Consider the following 17,404-nt stretch of genomic DNA (forward strand, 5'->3'; position numbering starts at 1 on the left):
ACAAAAGCAGAGGAACGATATGCAAAAAAGCCCAAAAACCCAGTTTTCTCCGAATTGCCTTAAGTGCACGCATATGATGCTTGGTTTTTAGTGAAGTTCCGTTAAAACGTGCTGACTGCTGCTGAGGAAAAAAAAAACCTCATCCTGGGTTAATTTGTGAATTCAGAGTCAGTAATGGGATCAGTTATGTTAGGGGGAGACGAAGAAAAAAGAAGTGCACTGACTTCCAGAATGCATTGGGGCAAAAAGGAGAATCATTCCTAATAGGTGTTTACGCTATTCATAGGGAAGGTACGTTTTTATCTTTCAGGATGTTGGCTACCAGAGTACTTAGCCTAATTGGCAAGCGAGCAATTTCCACTTCGGTGTGTGTACGGGCACATGGTAAGTGTAACTTTTCTTTTTGCTCTGCTCTGTTTAAGGCCCTGTGCTGGCGTTTCAAACACAGAGGGCTGAGATGGCTAAGATCCTGATCACGATGATGAGGAACTTGAGGGGAGGTATAAATATTTTAATGGGGCAAACTTCTAGATTAGAGAGTTATTTATGAATCATATTGAATTCTGGTCTGAGTCTTTGCTTGTACTGATATTTCCCCCCTTTTCCTTCCCTTCCCATATTTTCAGGTCCAAGTTCAAGTTCCACCCCTTTTAAGAGATCCCCACTATACCTGACTTTAACACTCTCTTCCTCCGACAAAACTCCCAGCCACTTACCTTGAACATGGTTTACATTATTGGGACAGTGGAAGGGAAGGAGCTTGGAGTTCCTTGCCTGAACTGGGTTCAATCTCATTTCTACCTTGGACTAGTTACTCAAGTTTAGGAATCTGTTTCCTCACCTGAAATATATGTAAACAGCTTAGTGCAGTGCCTGGCACATAGCAAGTTTAGTTTTGCATTTATCAAGCATCTTCTTTGTACTTGTCACTGTTAGGCACTTAGAATAAAAGAATATGAGATATGAAATCATTCCCCAAGAATGTTTGCAGTCTGGAGAGGGAAGATACATGAAGGCAGCGTTTCAGTAAGAGATGGACCCTGAGGAGAAACATTTAACCTGGCCTCTGGGGTACAGGGGAGGCTTCTAGAGGCAAGGCCTTGCTCTGCTGAAGGGCTAGTAGGTTTAACCTCACATTCCAGATGGGAGTGGCATTCCAGTCTGAGGGAGAACAAGCAGAAGGAGGAAATGCAAGTCAGCATGGCAGGTTGTGTACTGAGGGGTCGAGGGCAAGGCTTGAGAGGTGGGTGATAAAGTCAGAGAGCAAGGCTTACGTATCCAGGGGCTCAAAAGCTGTTGCCTGAGTTGCTTTGTGTGTGAATTTTTCCTTGAAGTTGTGTCCTTTGATTGGCAATCCTGTTGTCTTACATGTCTCTATATTGCTGGTATTGCTCAGGGCAACACTATGGACACAGACTCTAAAACAGATCATTTTAGTGAGAGTATTATTGAAATATGTAATTTAAATGAGTAGGTAATGAAAAAAATTAGTTGTTGAGTTAATACATGCAGAAAGAAGCCCTCCTTCGCTAAAAGCCTGGCAAGTCACGTGGGACAGAAATTACATTTCGTTTCCATTTTGGTTTTGCTAATATATTTCCTTAGCTTTTAGTTTGTTTGCTTAGTTTAGTTGGTAGTATAATTTACAGAAAGGAAAATTTATCTTTTCTAGGTGTTACGATTCTACGGATTTAGGTGCACTCACACAGCTGTGTAACAGCGACCCCTGTCAGGACTTTCAGTACTTCCGTCACCCCCAGGAGTTCCTTCATGTCCCTTTGGTCGTTCGGATCTTCTGTAAGAAGTCAACTCGAACCTCCCTTGGTGGCCCTGGCCGTGATTTATTCTTAGGGTATTGCGTTAGGCAGAGGGGGTCAGATCTAGTCAGTCCCTTCTTGAAGCCCCCGCTGGCTTCTTGTGCCTGGAGTACGAACAGCGCCCAGCCTCGCTGGTCTTGTCACGTCAGACCCAGAGCGGCAAAGAGCAGCCCACACCAGCCCTTCCTGTGGGCTCAGGCTCCCAGCCCGCACGGGTGTTCTGTTCCTCAGATGCACCACGCTGGCCGCTCCTGCCTCAGCTCCACAGGTGTGGATTGTTGCTTCTTTCGAATCATCAACCTCCGTGCAGGTGTTATTTTAGAACAGCCTTTCCTGACCACCTGTCCTGCCTTACCTTGCTTTGTGCTTCCTTAGAGACTGGATTTGGGGTAGTTTGAGTGTCACCTGCCTTTAGAGCACCAGCTTTGGAGGCCAGGGACCTTGCCGGGCTTGTTCATTGCCGCGTCTCCAGCACACGGTAGGCAGGTGGAGAGAACTGCAGTCCATTAGACAAGTCTCGTCCTTTAATTTTAAAGTTTTAGTTGTACAAGTCGCACACAAATACATGAACCGGTTTTCCACATAAAATATCACAGTCTGGAGCACCATTGGTAGCCCTCGTGGGAAGTTTGGATATTTGTGTGGTGACACGTCTGATTGAGAGGGGAGCTTAGATTCACCAGATTGCCTCAGCAGAGGCTCCTCAAAATCCATCCAGGTTGAGGATGGACATGCTAAAATATGCACTAGAATGCAAAGTCTTTGCTTTTCTCTCTTTTTAACAGGAATGCTTGGTGTGTTAACCTTTATGTGTTTGTGCTCCGCACTCCCCTCCCCGCCCCCCATTTACCGGGGGACCAGGCCCAAAGTGCTGAAGAGCCCTTGGCAGCCCTGAGATCACGAATTGGCCATTCTTGTTCTAGAAAGTGCAATTTTATGCTTAGAGTGCTCGAAGGTTATGAGCATTTACGTCTTTATAACAGCTTTATCGAGATGGAATTTACATAACACACATTCACCCACTAAAGGGTGCACTTGAGTGGTTTTTAGTTCATTCACTGAGTTGTGCCATTATCACGCAGTCAATTGTAGAACATTCTCATGACCCCAGTTAACATCTATTTTTAATAAATCATGTGTAACCTGAGTGCTTTGTACTCCACTCATCATTTTGAGAGTTTTTAAATTGGAAGGTAATTCTAGCCATTTTCGTCTCAAATCCTTTTGGGATAAGGTCGGATATAAATATATAAGTACGGTAGGCACTTGCAAGTCACAGGTACGCATCTAGAGAAATTTTACTGCTTTAAGACTTAAGGTTTTATTTCACTACTGTTAACATGTTTGCGGAGATTTTAATCATTGGGACTAAGCTAAATGGAGGTGAAGCATTTTTGCAGGACTTCATACCTCTAAATCAGTTTGGAACACAAAATTTTCTTGCAGATGTAGGGTAGAATTGAACACAGCTTTTTGCAGAGGGAAAACCCTAAATAAAATTGAAGATATTCCTTTTTTTTCCTGCTCTTTACTGGAAGAATACCTGGGTACACACCTGCTTGAAGGCACTAAAATTTCTGACTTTTTGAGCAGAATCCTCATTTTTGTCCTCTCCTCTTTCCACTGATAACAGCTTGGGTTTAACTTGCCAGGGATTTTGTGTGTTTAGTTACACATACCTGTGAGTATCTACATGTAACTTAGCTTTTTAAAAAGAAAACATAACCCTGATAGTGTTCTGTGACTTGGTGGGTACACAATTTTCTTTCCATTTTGGGCACATGGATCTCTGTCATTCATTGTACTGTTGTAACTTGTTTCCTGCCATGCATGTACCCCTGGTTCCCTTCCTCTGCTTGCCTTTTTTTTCCAGATCTCTCATTTCCCAACATGCTCTGTAGTTTATTGTTTGATTCCCACTTCTAGCATGTTGACACTGGTAGGCAGGAATGTTTGCTTTGTTCACTGAAGATCCCAGGTTGGAGCCACGCTTGGCATACGGTAGGTGCTTGGTAAACCGTTGTTGAACAGGCCAAATGGCTCCATGATGGCGCGTTTCTAAGGAGCACAGCTTCTTAGTGCGTCCTTGGTTGGACACAGGTTGTTTGATATTTTGCTGTAATAAGCAGGGGTGCAGTAACCAGCGTTTCATACATCTATCTTTCTGAACTTTGAGCCTTGTTTCTTTCATGAGTCTTTTTTTTTTTTTCCCGTTACGCGGGCCACTCACTGCTGTGGCCTCTCCCGTTGCGGAGCACAGGCTCTGGACGCGCAGGCTCAGCGGCCATGGCTCACGGGCCCAGCCGCTCTGCGGCATGTGGGATCTTCCCGGACCAGGGCACGAACCCGTGTCCCCTGCATCGGCAGGCAGACTCTCAACCACTGCGCCACCAGGGAAGCCCATTTCATGAGTTTTATATTGTTTTTGTTCTTCCCCATTAGTTGGAGTCCCTTGCAGAAGGGCCTTCACTTAGTCCAGTCTGCAGTCCAGTCCAGGGAACCTGAGCGCCCTCTCTGACCTCTGCATGAACGCTGGTCGTTGCTGGAAGTACCGCCTTGTTAGCGATGCCCCTGGCAGGTTTCTGTTTTGCTGTGATGAAAAGCGCTGCTGTTACCCATCTGCCAGCCTCACTCTGCCGTCTGGGCCCCTCAGGACAGGCCTGCTCCGTGTTGCACATGACAGTCCTGTGGCTGTTTGGAATGGTGGCCGCAGCCCCTGGGATAACTGAAGTTTTCAGGGTGCACGTACGCGTACTTATTTGGTTTTTAGAAGCACCGCCTTGTTTGTAACTCTGAACCTGTGTGAATTTTCAAATATTTAACCACTGCATGTTTTAGGAAGTGTTGTAAGGAGTGAAGACTACGCTCTCCCGAATTACGTCGACCGGCGTGACTACCCCTTGCCCGACGTGGCCCATGTCAGGAGCCTTTCTGCCAGCCAGAAGGCCCTGAAGGAAAAAGAGAAGGCCTCCTGGAGCAGCCTCTCCATCGATGAGAAAGTTGAACGTGGGTATTGAAGGGAAGCAAGGGCAGCTTGCGTTGGGCGGGAATTCTGGTCCTGGGCTGCTGCCCAGAGCCCAGCGTGCTGGGGAGGGTGCGGTGCTGTGGCTGTGTGGGGCTGTCCAGGGCCCAGGCCCCTTTGTCCAGGCTTGTGGGCTCCAGCCCCCCCGGGGAGGAGCGGGAACAGGGATGCAGAGCTGCTGAGCAGGGCTCTGCGGAGGGCCTAGCGTGTGAGAGTAGCTTCTCGGGGCCTCCCTGGGTGGGACTGGGTTGGCTGTAAATTACTGATGGAAGATCAGTGAAATTTCACTGTCAGGTAGGAAAGAGGTAGGAAAGAGGCATGAAAGAGGGGCTTAAACAGACCCTTAAACCTTCATCTAAAGGAGAAGGAATTCCACTGCTTTTTTGTGCCCAGAGTAAACTCCATAACTTCATGCATCTCCTTCCTTCCCCCTTAAGTGTGCGTGGGTGCGTCCGGACCTCAGGCCTGTGTTGTGTTCCTAGCTGTATGTTTGCCGCCCCTGTGTTGTGGGGAGGAGTGATGGAGCCCCGCCCTGCGGAGGGGCTGTCGGTCCCCATGGCCCTCTGCGCCTGCAGCGCTGTCCTTTCTGTCCCCAGTGTACCGCCTCAAGTTCAAGGAGAGCTTCGCGGAAATGAACAGGAGCACGAACGAGTGGAAGACAGTTGTGGGCGCCGCCATGTTCTTCATCGGCTTCACTGCTCTCATCCTCACCTGGGAGAAACTGTACGGTGAGTGGCGGGGAGAGAAGGGGCCGTGTACCCGGAGCAGCTGCATCTGTCAGTGCCCAAGAGCGGGCCATGGGGCCTCCACACAAAATCGGCGCTTCCTTCCTGGGCTCCATCCCCAGCTTGTTTACCGGGTTTGAGAGACTGGCTCATGTGAACAGAAGTGGTGTAAGCAGAGTCTGCTGTATTCTGAGCGGGCCATACTCGGTCACGAACGGCTTCCTTTGTGCAGCACGCCACGTATCCAGTAGTGGTTTCTCTGCTCACCGCCAGTCAGTTGTCAGAGGAAGGAGTAGTGGAGGTTAGATCGAGGAGAAGGGAATTTTGACACGTCAAGGGCTGTTTCAGCTGTTGGGGACTGCAGCTCAGTAACCGGAGTTCTGGGTCTTCGGACCTAGCAGTTTCTGCCCGGCCAGCGTTGGGCTGCCTGCTTGCTTGTTCTAGTGCTGCCTGTCCTGCATTCTCTCTGTCCAGTCGAGTAGGTATCTTCCCATGCTGAGTAGGTGTGATCCTGTATTTGTGGCCTGCCTGTGGACGCCGCTTGGTGACAGACCTGTGACCCTCTGCTCTTCCCCCGTGTCACCTTTCCTTCTGTTTGTGCTCTGTGCTTGCCTGTAGACCCATTTTCTGTATCCTAGAGAGAGGACGTTCTGCTTTTAGCTTAAGCATTTTATTGCTTGCTTTTACAAACGAAGGAATAATTTGGAAATACCGAGTTATCAGTGCCCAGGATTCGAAATCAGTGTGTTTGCCTGCGTGTGGCTGTCAAGTGGCAGATGACTGTGCTGCTCGGGTTGCCAGTGAGATGGGGGAAGCCCTCACCCGTGTAGCGCGTTGGCTTGGAAACACCTGGTCAGGACAGCGTTGCCTCACGAAGTTGTTTTGGACTGCAGTGTATGGCCCCATCCCGCACACCTTTGAGGAGGAGTGGGTGGCCAAGCAGACCAAGAGGATGCTCGACATGAAGGTGGCCCCGATCGAGGGCTTCTCAGCCAAGTGGGACTACGACAGGAACGAGTGGAAGAAGTAAGGACCCGCCGTTCGCACGCCGGAGCCCCCCCTTGTCACCTCCCTGCAGCTGCGCACGTTTACGGGAGTGTTCTTTCCCAGTACCAGTGCTAATAAACGAGCAGTTTACGTGATGTCCTTGTGGCTGCTTCTTTGATGATAACTGAATGAAATGAAAGCGTCGTTTGAAACACAGTAAGTTTCTCCCAGGTGTTTGTAGTAAGTACATTTTGGGTATAAATGAACTGGCAAAAATAAGTTTTATTAGGGGATAGCATATAAAAACTAAAAATATAGAGTCCTATGGTATGGGACGTTTTGACAAGAGATTTTTATGAGAGTTAAATCCCCATCACAGTAGCCAGACTGACAGACCTCACCGTGGTCGCTTTTCTCCTGGGACTGTCTCTCCCCTTGAAATTGTGATGTTGGTTGGAGTGTGTGACTACGAGATTGGGAAGGGCAGACCGAGTTCTGCGCTCCTGCCTTTTTATCTAAGAAGCAACAGTGAAGCCAGTCGTAGGCCGGGCAGGAGTTGAGGAGCCCTGCCCGAGCCCCCGGCAGGCGTCCTGTGGGGGCTCCTCTGTCTGTGCTGTGGTTCTATCCCCTTGCTCTAACGTCCGTTCCCCTCACTGGGTCCTGGAGCCCCTGCCTGGGGAAGCAGAACAGATTCCAGAGTAGAGCTGGTGCAGAGGGGCCTCCCAGCAGCATTGGTGCAGGGGTGGGTCGGTGGGGAGCTGTGACTGGGAAGGGAAGTTGGTCCCTAGAGCTCGACCAGAGGAATGTCACGGGAAGTTGGCCTTAGAAAGGCTTGTGAGAAGGCTTGAACAAACCAGTGTAACAGGAGGGCCAGGTGAACTGTAGCCCCTGATTGCAGTATCTCCCGCTGCTCTGGAAATGGCCTTGCTGGCTTGTTCTCAGGGGCCAGCTGACTCCCCGGGAGGCCGTCTGGGGGGAGAGGAAGTGCCGGGAGCTGTGGGCTGCGAGTCTGGCTGTGAGGACCAGTGTGGCTCTGGGTGGCTTGGACCTCCCTTGGGCCGTGCCATTTTCAGCTCCTTCCCAGCGAGGGCTCCTGTGGGGGGGCTGGAGTTCTGACCTGGCCCCTCACCTGGCTCTTCTGACCCTTGAACAATCACTGATGGGTCCCCTGCCATGGGCCAGGCGCTCACCGTCTCACTCCCCGGAACGACCCCAAGGGGAAGGGGCCGTTGCCGGGTTGGGTGGTGGAGCTGAATGCAGCTAGAGGCCGAGGGCTCTGCCTGAGTGGGGGTGGGGGGTGCTGGAGACTGACCCCCGGACTGCTGCTCCCCCGGAGTGGCTTCACACGGAGTCTTCCTGGGCCTGGGGTCTTCCCCCGGCCACGTCGGAACCACTCTTGCACTTGGCTCAGCGGATGGCCACCTGTACCTCAGCTTCAGCTTCCAAGATGAGACTGTTGTCCTCTTCTGTCTCTCTGTCTTTGTGGGTCTTTGCCTTAAAAAAAAAAAAAAAATCCCTTTACTGCCATTTTAGTGGAAATTCAGGAGGAAACAATGAATGCTCGATCCAGCCCACCATCCTTAAGCTGGAGGTCTACTGAGCACTTATGGATGGTCTGCATGTTGTGAGAGTAACAGTGAACGCGACCCTTGGGGCTCACTGTTGGGGCTCCCAGGAGCACTGAGTGCAAGTGAAACAACGGACAACGTAATTAGAGGGTTTGAGAGGGCTCGGGGCGGTGATGGAGAGGGGGTTTCAGCTGGGGGTGGGAAAAATTCGAGGTCGGTGGTGGGAGACGTCCCCGAGAAGGTAGCCCTTGAGCTGAGACTTGCTGACTCTCGCCCACCCTTGAGCAGAGGCAGGGACGAGGGGGCGCGGGTGGAGACAGTCATGCTCGAAGGACCGCGGACGAAGGCCCCGAGGACGGAGCTTGCTCCATTCGAGGACCTGAAAGATGACCCGTGGGGCTGAGACCCTGTGAGGGAGGAGGGGAAGGGTGTGGAGAGCATATGGGGGCCCAGGAGAGAGGGCAGGCTGAGCTCTCTTGGGGGGTGCGCTCATGCAGCCGCAGGCTGCCCCTCCCAGGGTGTCTGGGGAGACTGTGTGGTTCCTTGTGTAACATGAAGTTGGGGCAGGACTTGGAGCAACACCAAGAAGGCTGACGGGACAGCACCCGGCTTAGCTCCCTGGAGGCCAGAGGGGTCCCTGTCCCCCGCCCCGGGAGTGGAGCTCCTTCAGAGTGGGGGGTCCCTCACCAGCCCAGGCTTGGACTCTACCTGGGACCATTGCAAGGCCCTGCTGGGCTGCTGGCTCTCACCTGACGCGTGGAGAGCTCCTTGCCGTTTAAAGTGTGTTTCATCCTTTTCTACTATTCTTATTTTTGCCTGTCAGTCAGCGCTTACCTTGTTACCAGCTGGCAGCTTTCTACCCTGTAGAACTTAAAAATCATTATGTACAAAGGGACAAGTAACAGCCGACGTATCAAACGCAACCCTAGATGCCAGGAGGCAATGGAACCATAGTTTCAACTGGAATGATAAAATCGGCTCAGCTGTTAAGCAAAGAGCAAGGGGAAACATAAAGATACTCACAGGCGAGCATGACGAGCACTTATCACCAACAGGCCTTTGCTGAGAGAAGCGCTGAGGACATAACCCGGGAAGGAGAAGACGACTCGGAAGGAGTGAGCTATAAGAAAGAAGGGGGGCTTCCCTGGTGGCGCAGCGGTTGAGAGTCCGCCTGCCGATGCAGGGGACACGGGTTCGTGCCCCGGTCCGGAAAGATCCCACATGCCGGAATCCGTTAGCATACTTTTCCGGAAGCCTTGACTACAAAATGAAGCTAGTAGATTTGGACACTTTCAGCTATGCAGAAGTTGTTTGGGTATTCATCTTTATGCCGAATGAAGTAAGCTTATTTCATCTCTGCAGCTTCCCATATTACCATCTTCCCACCTCTGTTTTGTGTTTGGAAAGACTCTTAGAAATTAAAACTCAAGTTAAAAAGCGAGTGACGGGCTTCCCTGGAGGCTCAGTGGTTGAGAGTCCGCCTGCCGACGCAGGGGACACGGGTTCGCGCCCCGGTCCCGGAAGATCCCACATGCCGCAGAGCGGCTAGGCCCGTGAGCCACGGCCGCCGAGCCTGCGTGTCCGGAGCCTGTGCTCCCCAACGGGAGAGGCCACAACAGTGAGGCCCGCATACCACAAAAAAAAAAAAAGAAAGAAAGAAGGGGGCAAAGGGATTGGAAACCATGAGGGCAAATCCACCCAAATACTGGTTGCCTACAACAATAAAAATGGTGATGAGCAATTCGGGGTGGAGATTCTGGGGACGTGAAGGCTGTGGTGGCATACTTTTTGAATTTCTGTGAAACCCCACGTAGAAATGGTAACTAGAGAGCAAAACCAAAAACCCTGTTGATAATACCAAAAAATGAGGTGAGGAGATATTACTATGAACTGACCCCCGTGATCCCCCAAAGTACAAATGGGTGGGGGCAGATCAAGCACGGCCACAGGCCCTGCACAGCATCTGCTTTGGTGCCAGGGGAAGCAGAGGGAAGCAGGGACAGCTGATGGACCTGAGAGCTGAGACCCCGGGGTAGCCAAGGATTTTGCCAGGGAGGGAGGTGTGGTGGGACCAGCTGATGAAGCTGGGAGGGTTGTCTGGTCCAACAGCGGGCGAATGCTGGGGGCCCTCAGTAAGGTCCAGGAGGCAGGAGTACTCTCAGTCCTGACACTGACCCTCCTGGGCTGACCTCTGAGACAGGGACCCACACTGCAGAGAAATTGCTGAGAGTGGGATCAGACTGACCAGGGCAGGGGTGAAGGAAAGGTGAGCCCCAGATATGTGTGGAGGAACTGAAGACAGGCCCCAGATCTCAGAAGGCCAGTTGCCATATTTTTCAACCCCAAATGAAAACAACCTTGTGAAATTAGAAACGTTATCCTGACCCACACCTCCTTCTAGAAGTTCAGGAAAGCGAACTTCAGCTTCGACAATGGATTAACGTACGTCCAACATATTTCAATCTCTGGGTCCTGAGACACACAAGGCAACAGGGAAGCGTGAGCAACGCTCAGGGACAGAAGCAGCCAACAGGAGTGGGGGCTGTTGGCCGGCTCTCCCCCAGCACGTCAGTGTGTGTGTGTTCAGTGGGTCCGTGAACTAAGCCGCCGTGGTGGCAGGGATGGAGGCCGTGCAGGCCCCATAACCTAGACTTCCTTTCCCTGAGGCTGACCTGCCGGCCACGGGTGTCGGGTACCTAACCTGCCAATGGCGGAGACCATTGAGAAGCCCCAGCACGGCACCGGCGGACTTCCTTCGTGCATCAGGGGGCTCACTGGTCCCGGTACCCCTCACCTAGAGGCAGCGGACTTCTGAACACTCAGTGGTGGGCACTTGGGCGATAACGCTGTCAGGGAATGGGATTCTATCTTATAGGATGCAGTATATGCCTTTTTTATATCAATTTTGTATTGTGGGAGAATATATGTAGCATGAAATTTACCGTTTTAACCATTTTTAAGTGTGTAGGTCAATGGCATTAGGTACCTTTGCATTGTTGTACAGCCATCATCGCTCTCCATCGCCAGAACTTTCCATCATCCCAAACTGAATATTCCGTACCTGTTAAACCGTAGCTCCCCATTCTCCCCTCCCCAGCCCCCAGTAACTGCTGTTCTACTCTCTGTATGAATTTGCAGACGCTGTGAACCTCATGTAACTGGAATCATACTGTGTGTGGCCTTGTGTGTATGACTTATTTCACTCAACATAATGACCTCAGGGTTTGTTCATGTTGTAGTATATGTCAGAATTTCCTCCTTTCTTTTTTAAGGTCGAATAATTTTCCATTGTATATATACACCTCATTCTCTTGATCCCTTTGTCCTGTGAGGGACATTTGGGTTGTTTCCTTCGGCTGTTGTGAGTAATGCTGATACGAACATGGGCGTACCAAATTTGTTTGAGTCTCAGCTCTGGATTCTTTGGGAATATACCTAGAAGTGGGAAGAGCCAGGAAGTAGGTAGCAGTGCTTTAACTGTCTGCGTGTCGTGAGACCCCAGGGCATCTTCCATCCTCGTCAAGGAGAATACTAACTTTCTTTCCTTTCATACAAAATGGTGCTTTTAATCAGGGACCAGTGTGTGGTTCTCTTTCTCTTAGACTGAATACATGGGCCAGGGATCCGAGGTGGAAAGGGGAGTGTCTCCTTCCACAGTTACACCTAATAACACATCGACAGCGTCTTTGTTTCCCATTTGTGACCACTCGCTCTGTTGGTTTGGAGGTCTGATTCCTTAGGGAATGAACGCTTCCACCGGGAGATGCCACAGTGGGCTCCCGTGAGCTGGAGGTTGAGTCCGCCAAGACTGGATGCGCTTCTCATGCCCATGACCAACAGAAAGAGAAGAGGGTTAGTTTCTGCTTTACAACAAAATGAATCAGTTACATGTATATACATAGGTTCCCATATCTCTCCCCTCTTGCGTCTCCCTCCCTCCCACGCTCCCTATAGCTCTACATTCTTTACCCCCACCCCTAGCTTGATTGATAGATAATTGACGGACGTCACTTTCTAAGTTTAAGGCGGTCAGCCTGCCGGTTTGACTTGCGTATGTTTTAAAATGATTACCGCAATAGGTCTAGATAACACTCATCCTCTCATATAGATACAGTAAAAAGGAAAGAAAGAAGAAAAAAGGAAAAAAATTCCTATTGTGATGAGAACTCTTAGTATTTCCTACTTCCTTAGTATTTCGTGGAGCAGTGTTAGCTAGAGTTGTCACGTTGTACATCACATCCCTGGAACTTACTTATCTCACAACTGGAAGTTTGCACCTTTTGACCACCTTCCTCCAATTCCCCCTCCCCACACTCACCCCCACTGCCGTTAACCACAAGTCTCATCTCTTTCTATGAGTTTGGATTTTTTTGTTTTTTGTTTCCTTTTGTTTTTAGATTCCACATGTAAGTGAGAACATACAGTGTCTTTCTCTGTCCAACTTATTTCACTTAGCATAATGCCTTCAGGGTCCAGTCATGTTGCAGATGGTGGGATTTCTTCATTTTATATGGCTGAGTAGTATTCCATTGTGTACATATATGTACCACAACTTCTATATCTGTTCATCCATTGATGCACACTTAGGTTATTTTCATATCTTGGCTATTGTAAATAATGCTGCTGTGAACATAGGGGTGCAGGTATCTTTTTGAGTTAGAGTTTTCATTTCTTTTGGACATGTTCCCAGAGGTGGAATTCCTGGATCATATGGCAGTTCTATTTCTAATTTTTTCAGGATCCTCCATACTGCTTGCCATAGTGGCTTCACCAGTCTACATTCCCACCAACAATGCACAAGGGTTCCCTTTTTTCCACATCCTCGCTGGCATTTGTTATCTCTTGACTTTAATGATGGCCGTTCTGACAGGGGTGAGGTTGTATTTCACTGTGGTTTTAATTTGTATTTCCCTAATGACCAGTAACGTTGCGCATCTTTTCATGCACCTGCTGGCATCTTGTGCATCTTCTTTGGGAAGATGTCTGTTCAGGTCCTTTGCTCATTTGGAGTTTGGCTAACTCCTTTATCACCCCTGAGCAGAAGTTCCGACCCCAGAGTAGGGGCTCACGTGCCTTCTAAAGGGTTGTCTTCAGCTTGCAAGCATCTCAAATGCACAACTGGACCTGCGTCTTGGAGAGTTAGACTTGGTAGTTCATTGGGCCGCATTCTCAATTCTGCACAGCAGAGAGCTGAGGCCTCAGCCATCCCGTTTGTGCGGTGGGACATCCCGAAAAAGGTACCAACACAGTGAGTGGGGCTTTCTCCTGAGCTTTCTCTAGGGTTGGGGCGCAGAAGCTGAGGTATGGGCGGCACATTTGTTCACACTCCCTCCCCGGCACGCGTCTCTGCGTGGGCGCTTGCAGGGCAGCGTTGGCCAAACCCATCAAAACCAGGCAGTGGCAGTGACGTCCTCTCCTCCAGCTGCCCTCTCTCTGTCCTCCTGAAGAGTCCTCTGGCCCACGGGGAGATCCCGCTGCAGACTGCAGCCCTGCAGGCTGGAAACTTCATTTCACTACCCGGGAGATGCTTTGGTTTGACTTGGTACAGACCCTGAAAGCAAAACGTAATTTACAAGGATGTGATGTAGGCTTCCAAGGCCTGAGAGCCAGTTGCTTCTGGCATTGCTGCTCCCTGGGTTAAAGTACATAAGGGCTTTATCTGTGAAGTAGGCTGGCGAGGGTTTAAGTGTACCATCACCAGCTCAGACCGCCTGGGTCCCAGCTCTGGCTTACTGCCCTGTGTGCTTTATTTCCTCATTATAGACATAAGGTTATTGTCCCATTTTACAGATTACGGGATGGGGCACAGAGAGGTTAAGTGACTTGTTGAAAGGCACACAGCCAGTAAAGTCAGAGCTTGGTTTTGAATTCCAGTTGGGCTGCACCAGAGACCACTCAGTGCCTGATGTGTTGCTGTTTTCACTTGAGCATCTGTACAGCTCCTGGCACATAATAGGTGCTCAGTAAATGTTTATTAAATAAACAAACATGTCCAAACCCTAGGAAAGGGTCAACCTCTAAGGGTCTTTTCAAGTGATTTCCTCATCTTTTGCCCTGTAACAGCGATTTCTCCCCAACTCCCCAACCAAACCAAAGTCAACAACAAAACCAGCTAAACTCAGATGTCCACTGCTCTCCAGCTGACCAGTGACCTCCTGAGCCTTCCCTTCCTAGACCTGCCCTGTGGGCAGCACCTGGTCTTGGGTTGGATGTTCCTTGGGATCTCATTCCTTCCATAAAACTTAGCTGTGCTATTGCCAGATTCAGGCCAGCGCACCAGCAGTGTTGTATTGTGGATAAGCACGGAAGGCAGGATTGTAATCCTTGGGGATTACAGACCCTTCGAGAATCTGATGGACGCCCCCACTGCCACTCTCAAAAATGCACGGGGAGGCTCCAGTTATTGCTAGTATGAGGCAGGTCTGAGGTTGAGGGTGACAGACCTATCTTAGTTTTCCCGGGATCGTCCATCCCAGTTTTAGCACTGAAGACCTGCATTCCTGGTGGTGTCATTTACCCGATTAATTCCACCAATTACTGTGGCAGAAAATAGCTCTAACTGTGGAATTTATGTGTTTTATTGAAAAAAGCTGAAAACGGGATATTTAGGGTGTCCTGACAAAGTCCTTGCAAAAGCAGGGTATAATCCCCAAACACAGGGCAAGTCCATGCAGGCAGCCTACACATCCCTGAACCCCTTGGTCCCAGGACGGCTGACAGTGCTGATCACGCGACTGAGGAGTGAGGTTCACTGCTGACGTCCCTCCCGAGGATGCTGAAATCTTTTAAAAAATTAATTAATTTATTTTTTGGCCGTGCCACACAGCATGTGGGAACTTAGTTCCCCCACCAGGGATTGAACCTGCACCCCCTGCATTGGAAACGTGAGTCTTAACCACTGGACCGCCAGGGAAGTCCCTGGATGCTGAAATCTTTTCAGGAAATTCATGTGATGCAAGTCTTCATCCCAGTGGTTCTCAGCTCAGGCTGCGCTTTAGGATCCCCTGGGTGACTGTGTAAAGAAAGGCACTGCGGCGTGGGCCTTATCCTAGGTGCGTCTGCAGGGTCTAAAATCTGCCCCAGGTGATTCAAGTGCAGGTTCAAACCACTGCCTTCATTCCCAAGTTGCCTGGAACACCAGTTGAAAACAGAGACCTCTCTGCCTAACCCAGGGCTGCTGGGCCATGATCTGCGGGGCAGCAAAGCTGGGGTTAACCAGCCCATGGGTGCTGTTGAGGCCAGGCTGGGGGAGGCTCCATCTCACGCAGAGGAGCCTGTTAACAAAGGGGGGGCCCAGGTGCTGAGACAGGCTGTTGGGGGAGGGGTGGGGAGGCCGGGAAATGCGAGGTTCCCGCAGGGACGTAGGAACCCCGTCCCCCAGCAGGCCTTTGAATCTGACATCCTCACAAAGCTGGCTGTCATGTCCCAAATGAACACGAGGTGGCGTCCAGCCTCCGTGCTTGTTCTGGAGCCCCCAGAGACAGGCTCTGCACTAAAAAAAAATTTTTTTTTTTTTTTTTTTTGCGGTACGCGGGCCTCTCACTGTTGTGGCCTCTCCTGTTGCGGAGCGCAGGCTCCGGACGCGCAGGCTCAGCGGCCACGGCTCACGGGCCCAGCCGCTCCGCGGCACGTGGGATCTTCCCGGACCGGGGCACGATCCCGTGTCCCCTGCATCGGCCGGCGGACTCTCAACCACTGCGCCACCAGTGAAGCCCCCCTCCCCCAATTTTTTTTTTTCCCTTGTCAAGCTTGTCTGCTGAATAGTTGGCAGGAGAGTTTGTGCAATCTGGACTGTGCGGCAGTGATCTCAATTGTCCTGCTGCGTACGTGACGTGCCTTCAAACGTCTTGTATTTGATCGTGAAAATCCACGGAAATTTTGTGTTTTACTCCATGACACTGCTGTGTTTGTTTTAATATAGAAATAATGATTGCCACAAATTCCGAGTAAAATTGCCCCCCAAGGAAGATGCACTGGCTTTTGCAGGCTTCTCGGACCTGCCTCCTGACACGCGCAGGGGAGGGACCAAGATTGACTGTCCCCGCCTTGGTTCATTTTGACGTCAGTGCTAGCGTCCTGCCGCGGGAATGACAGGACCCCCCCATCCTCGGGGATCAGGTGACGAGTGTGTCATCATCAAATCGCCCTTCAGCTGTTGTCCACCTCCACGGTTTGGAGGATGGATGTTATGTGACAGAACTGAAAACCGTCTGAGAGATGGTGTAGGAGACTCACTTCAGAAATGGCGAAATAGAAACTCAGGGTGGCGAGGCAGTGGGGCGGTGTGAGCGGGGAGCCGGGCTCTGATCAGGTTCTGGTCGGCCCAGCAGCCCTGGGGAGTGTCCTGCCCTCTTCCTGCCTGTTTCCTGGTCGGAAATGCTGTTTCTGGGGAGTTGCGAGGGTTCCTGAGCAAGTTCTGAGACTCCAGCCACCCCGAGTAGCAGCTCCCTAAATGCCGTGAGTCCCAGAACCCACGTGTCATCCAGAGGCCGTCCAGTGGTGATACGGCCCCCGTGATGGAAACACCAGGTTTTAAGGGGAAAACAAAGTTTCCAGAGGCCTTTTCAGAGCCTTTGGCTTTCAGCACAGAGCGGCTGAGTCCGGGCTCAGCCTCATCCTGGTAGGTCCCGTCTGGAGGGCGGAGCAGTGCCCAGCTGCCCTTCCTGCTCTGGCCCAGCGCCGCCAGGAGAGACGCATTTTCCCAGATGCTTAACAGTTTGGGTTCGTGCTTCTGGCCCTGGGCTCTGTGGACCTCCGATGTGTGTGTGTGTGTGTGTGTGTGCGCGCGCGCGCATGTGCGCATCTCAGAAGCCACAGGAGTAAACGGGGTATGTTTTCTTGGGGCATCATTTTCACTCGAAGTTTTGGGAAAAGTTTCTTGTTGTTTACAAGTAGAAAAAACGGAGATACACCGCAGAGTAGAAAGAGGCTCAAGTCCATTTTAAAGGTAAGACACACCACTTTAAGGAGATTTGCGTGGAGGCCAGCTTGAGCCACCCTTGGAGGGGTTCTCTGCCTGGAGCGACTTGGAGAATAAGTCCATCAGCAACACCCATTTCTTGAGTACCTACTATGTGCAAGGCATGGTGCTAGACATGGTGGGGCGGGAAGTAGGAACTACAGCGCCTTCTCCCAAGGATCTTGTGGTCCTACCACCGTCCTCATCATCACTATTATCACCACCACCACCTCCTTCACGTTTATAAGCTCCAGAACACCTGTGTCTGTGTTGTTCCCACTGTAATGCTGGCACGTATTAGATACTCAGTAAATAATCACGCTAAC

At 50.7% G+C, this 17,404-nt stretch overlaps 1 protein-coding gene across 1 annotated transcript; it reads left to right on the forward strand.

Moving 5' to 3' along the window:
• Positions 1–311: 311 nt before the first annotated feature.
• COX4I1 (cytochrome c oxidase subunit 4I1) lies at positions 312–6,594 on the forward strand. Its single transcript, XM_007468418.1, has 4 exons — positions 312–384; positions 4,656–4,823; positions 5,436–5,567; positions 6,458–6,594. The coding sequence occupies exons 1-4, from the start codon at positions 312–314 to the stop codon at positions 6,592–6,594; spliced, it is 510 nt and encodes a 169-aa protein (XP_007468480.1).
• Positions 6,595–17,404: the final 10,810 nt, after the last annotated feature.

The sequence above is a fragment of the Lipotes vexillifer genome, unplaced genomic scaffold (genome assembly GCF_000442215.2).
Source record: "Lipotes vexillifer unplaced genomic scaffold, Lipotes_vexillifer_v1.1 scaffold23, whole genome shotgun sequence".
Classification (NCBI taxonomy): Eukaryota; Metazoa; Chordata; class Mammalia; order Artiodactyla; family Lipotidae; genus Lipotes; species Lipotes vexillifer.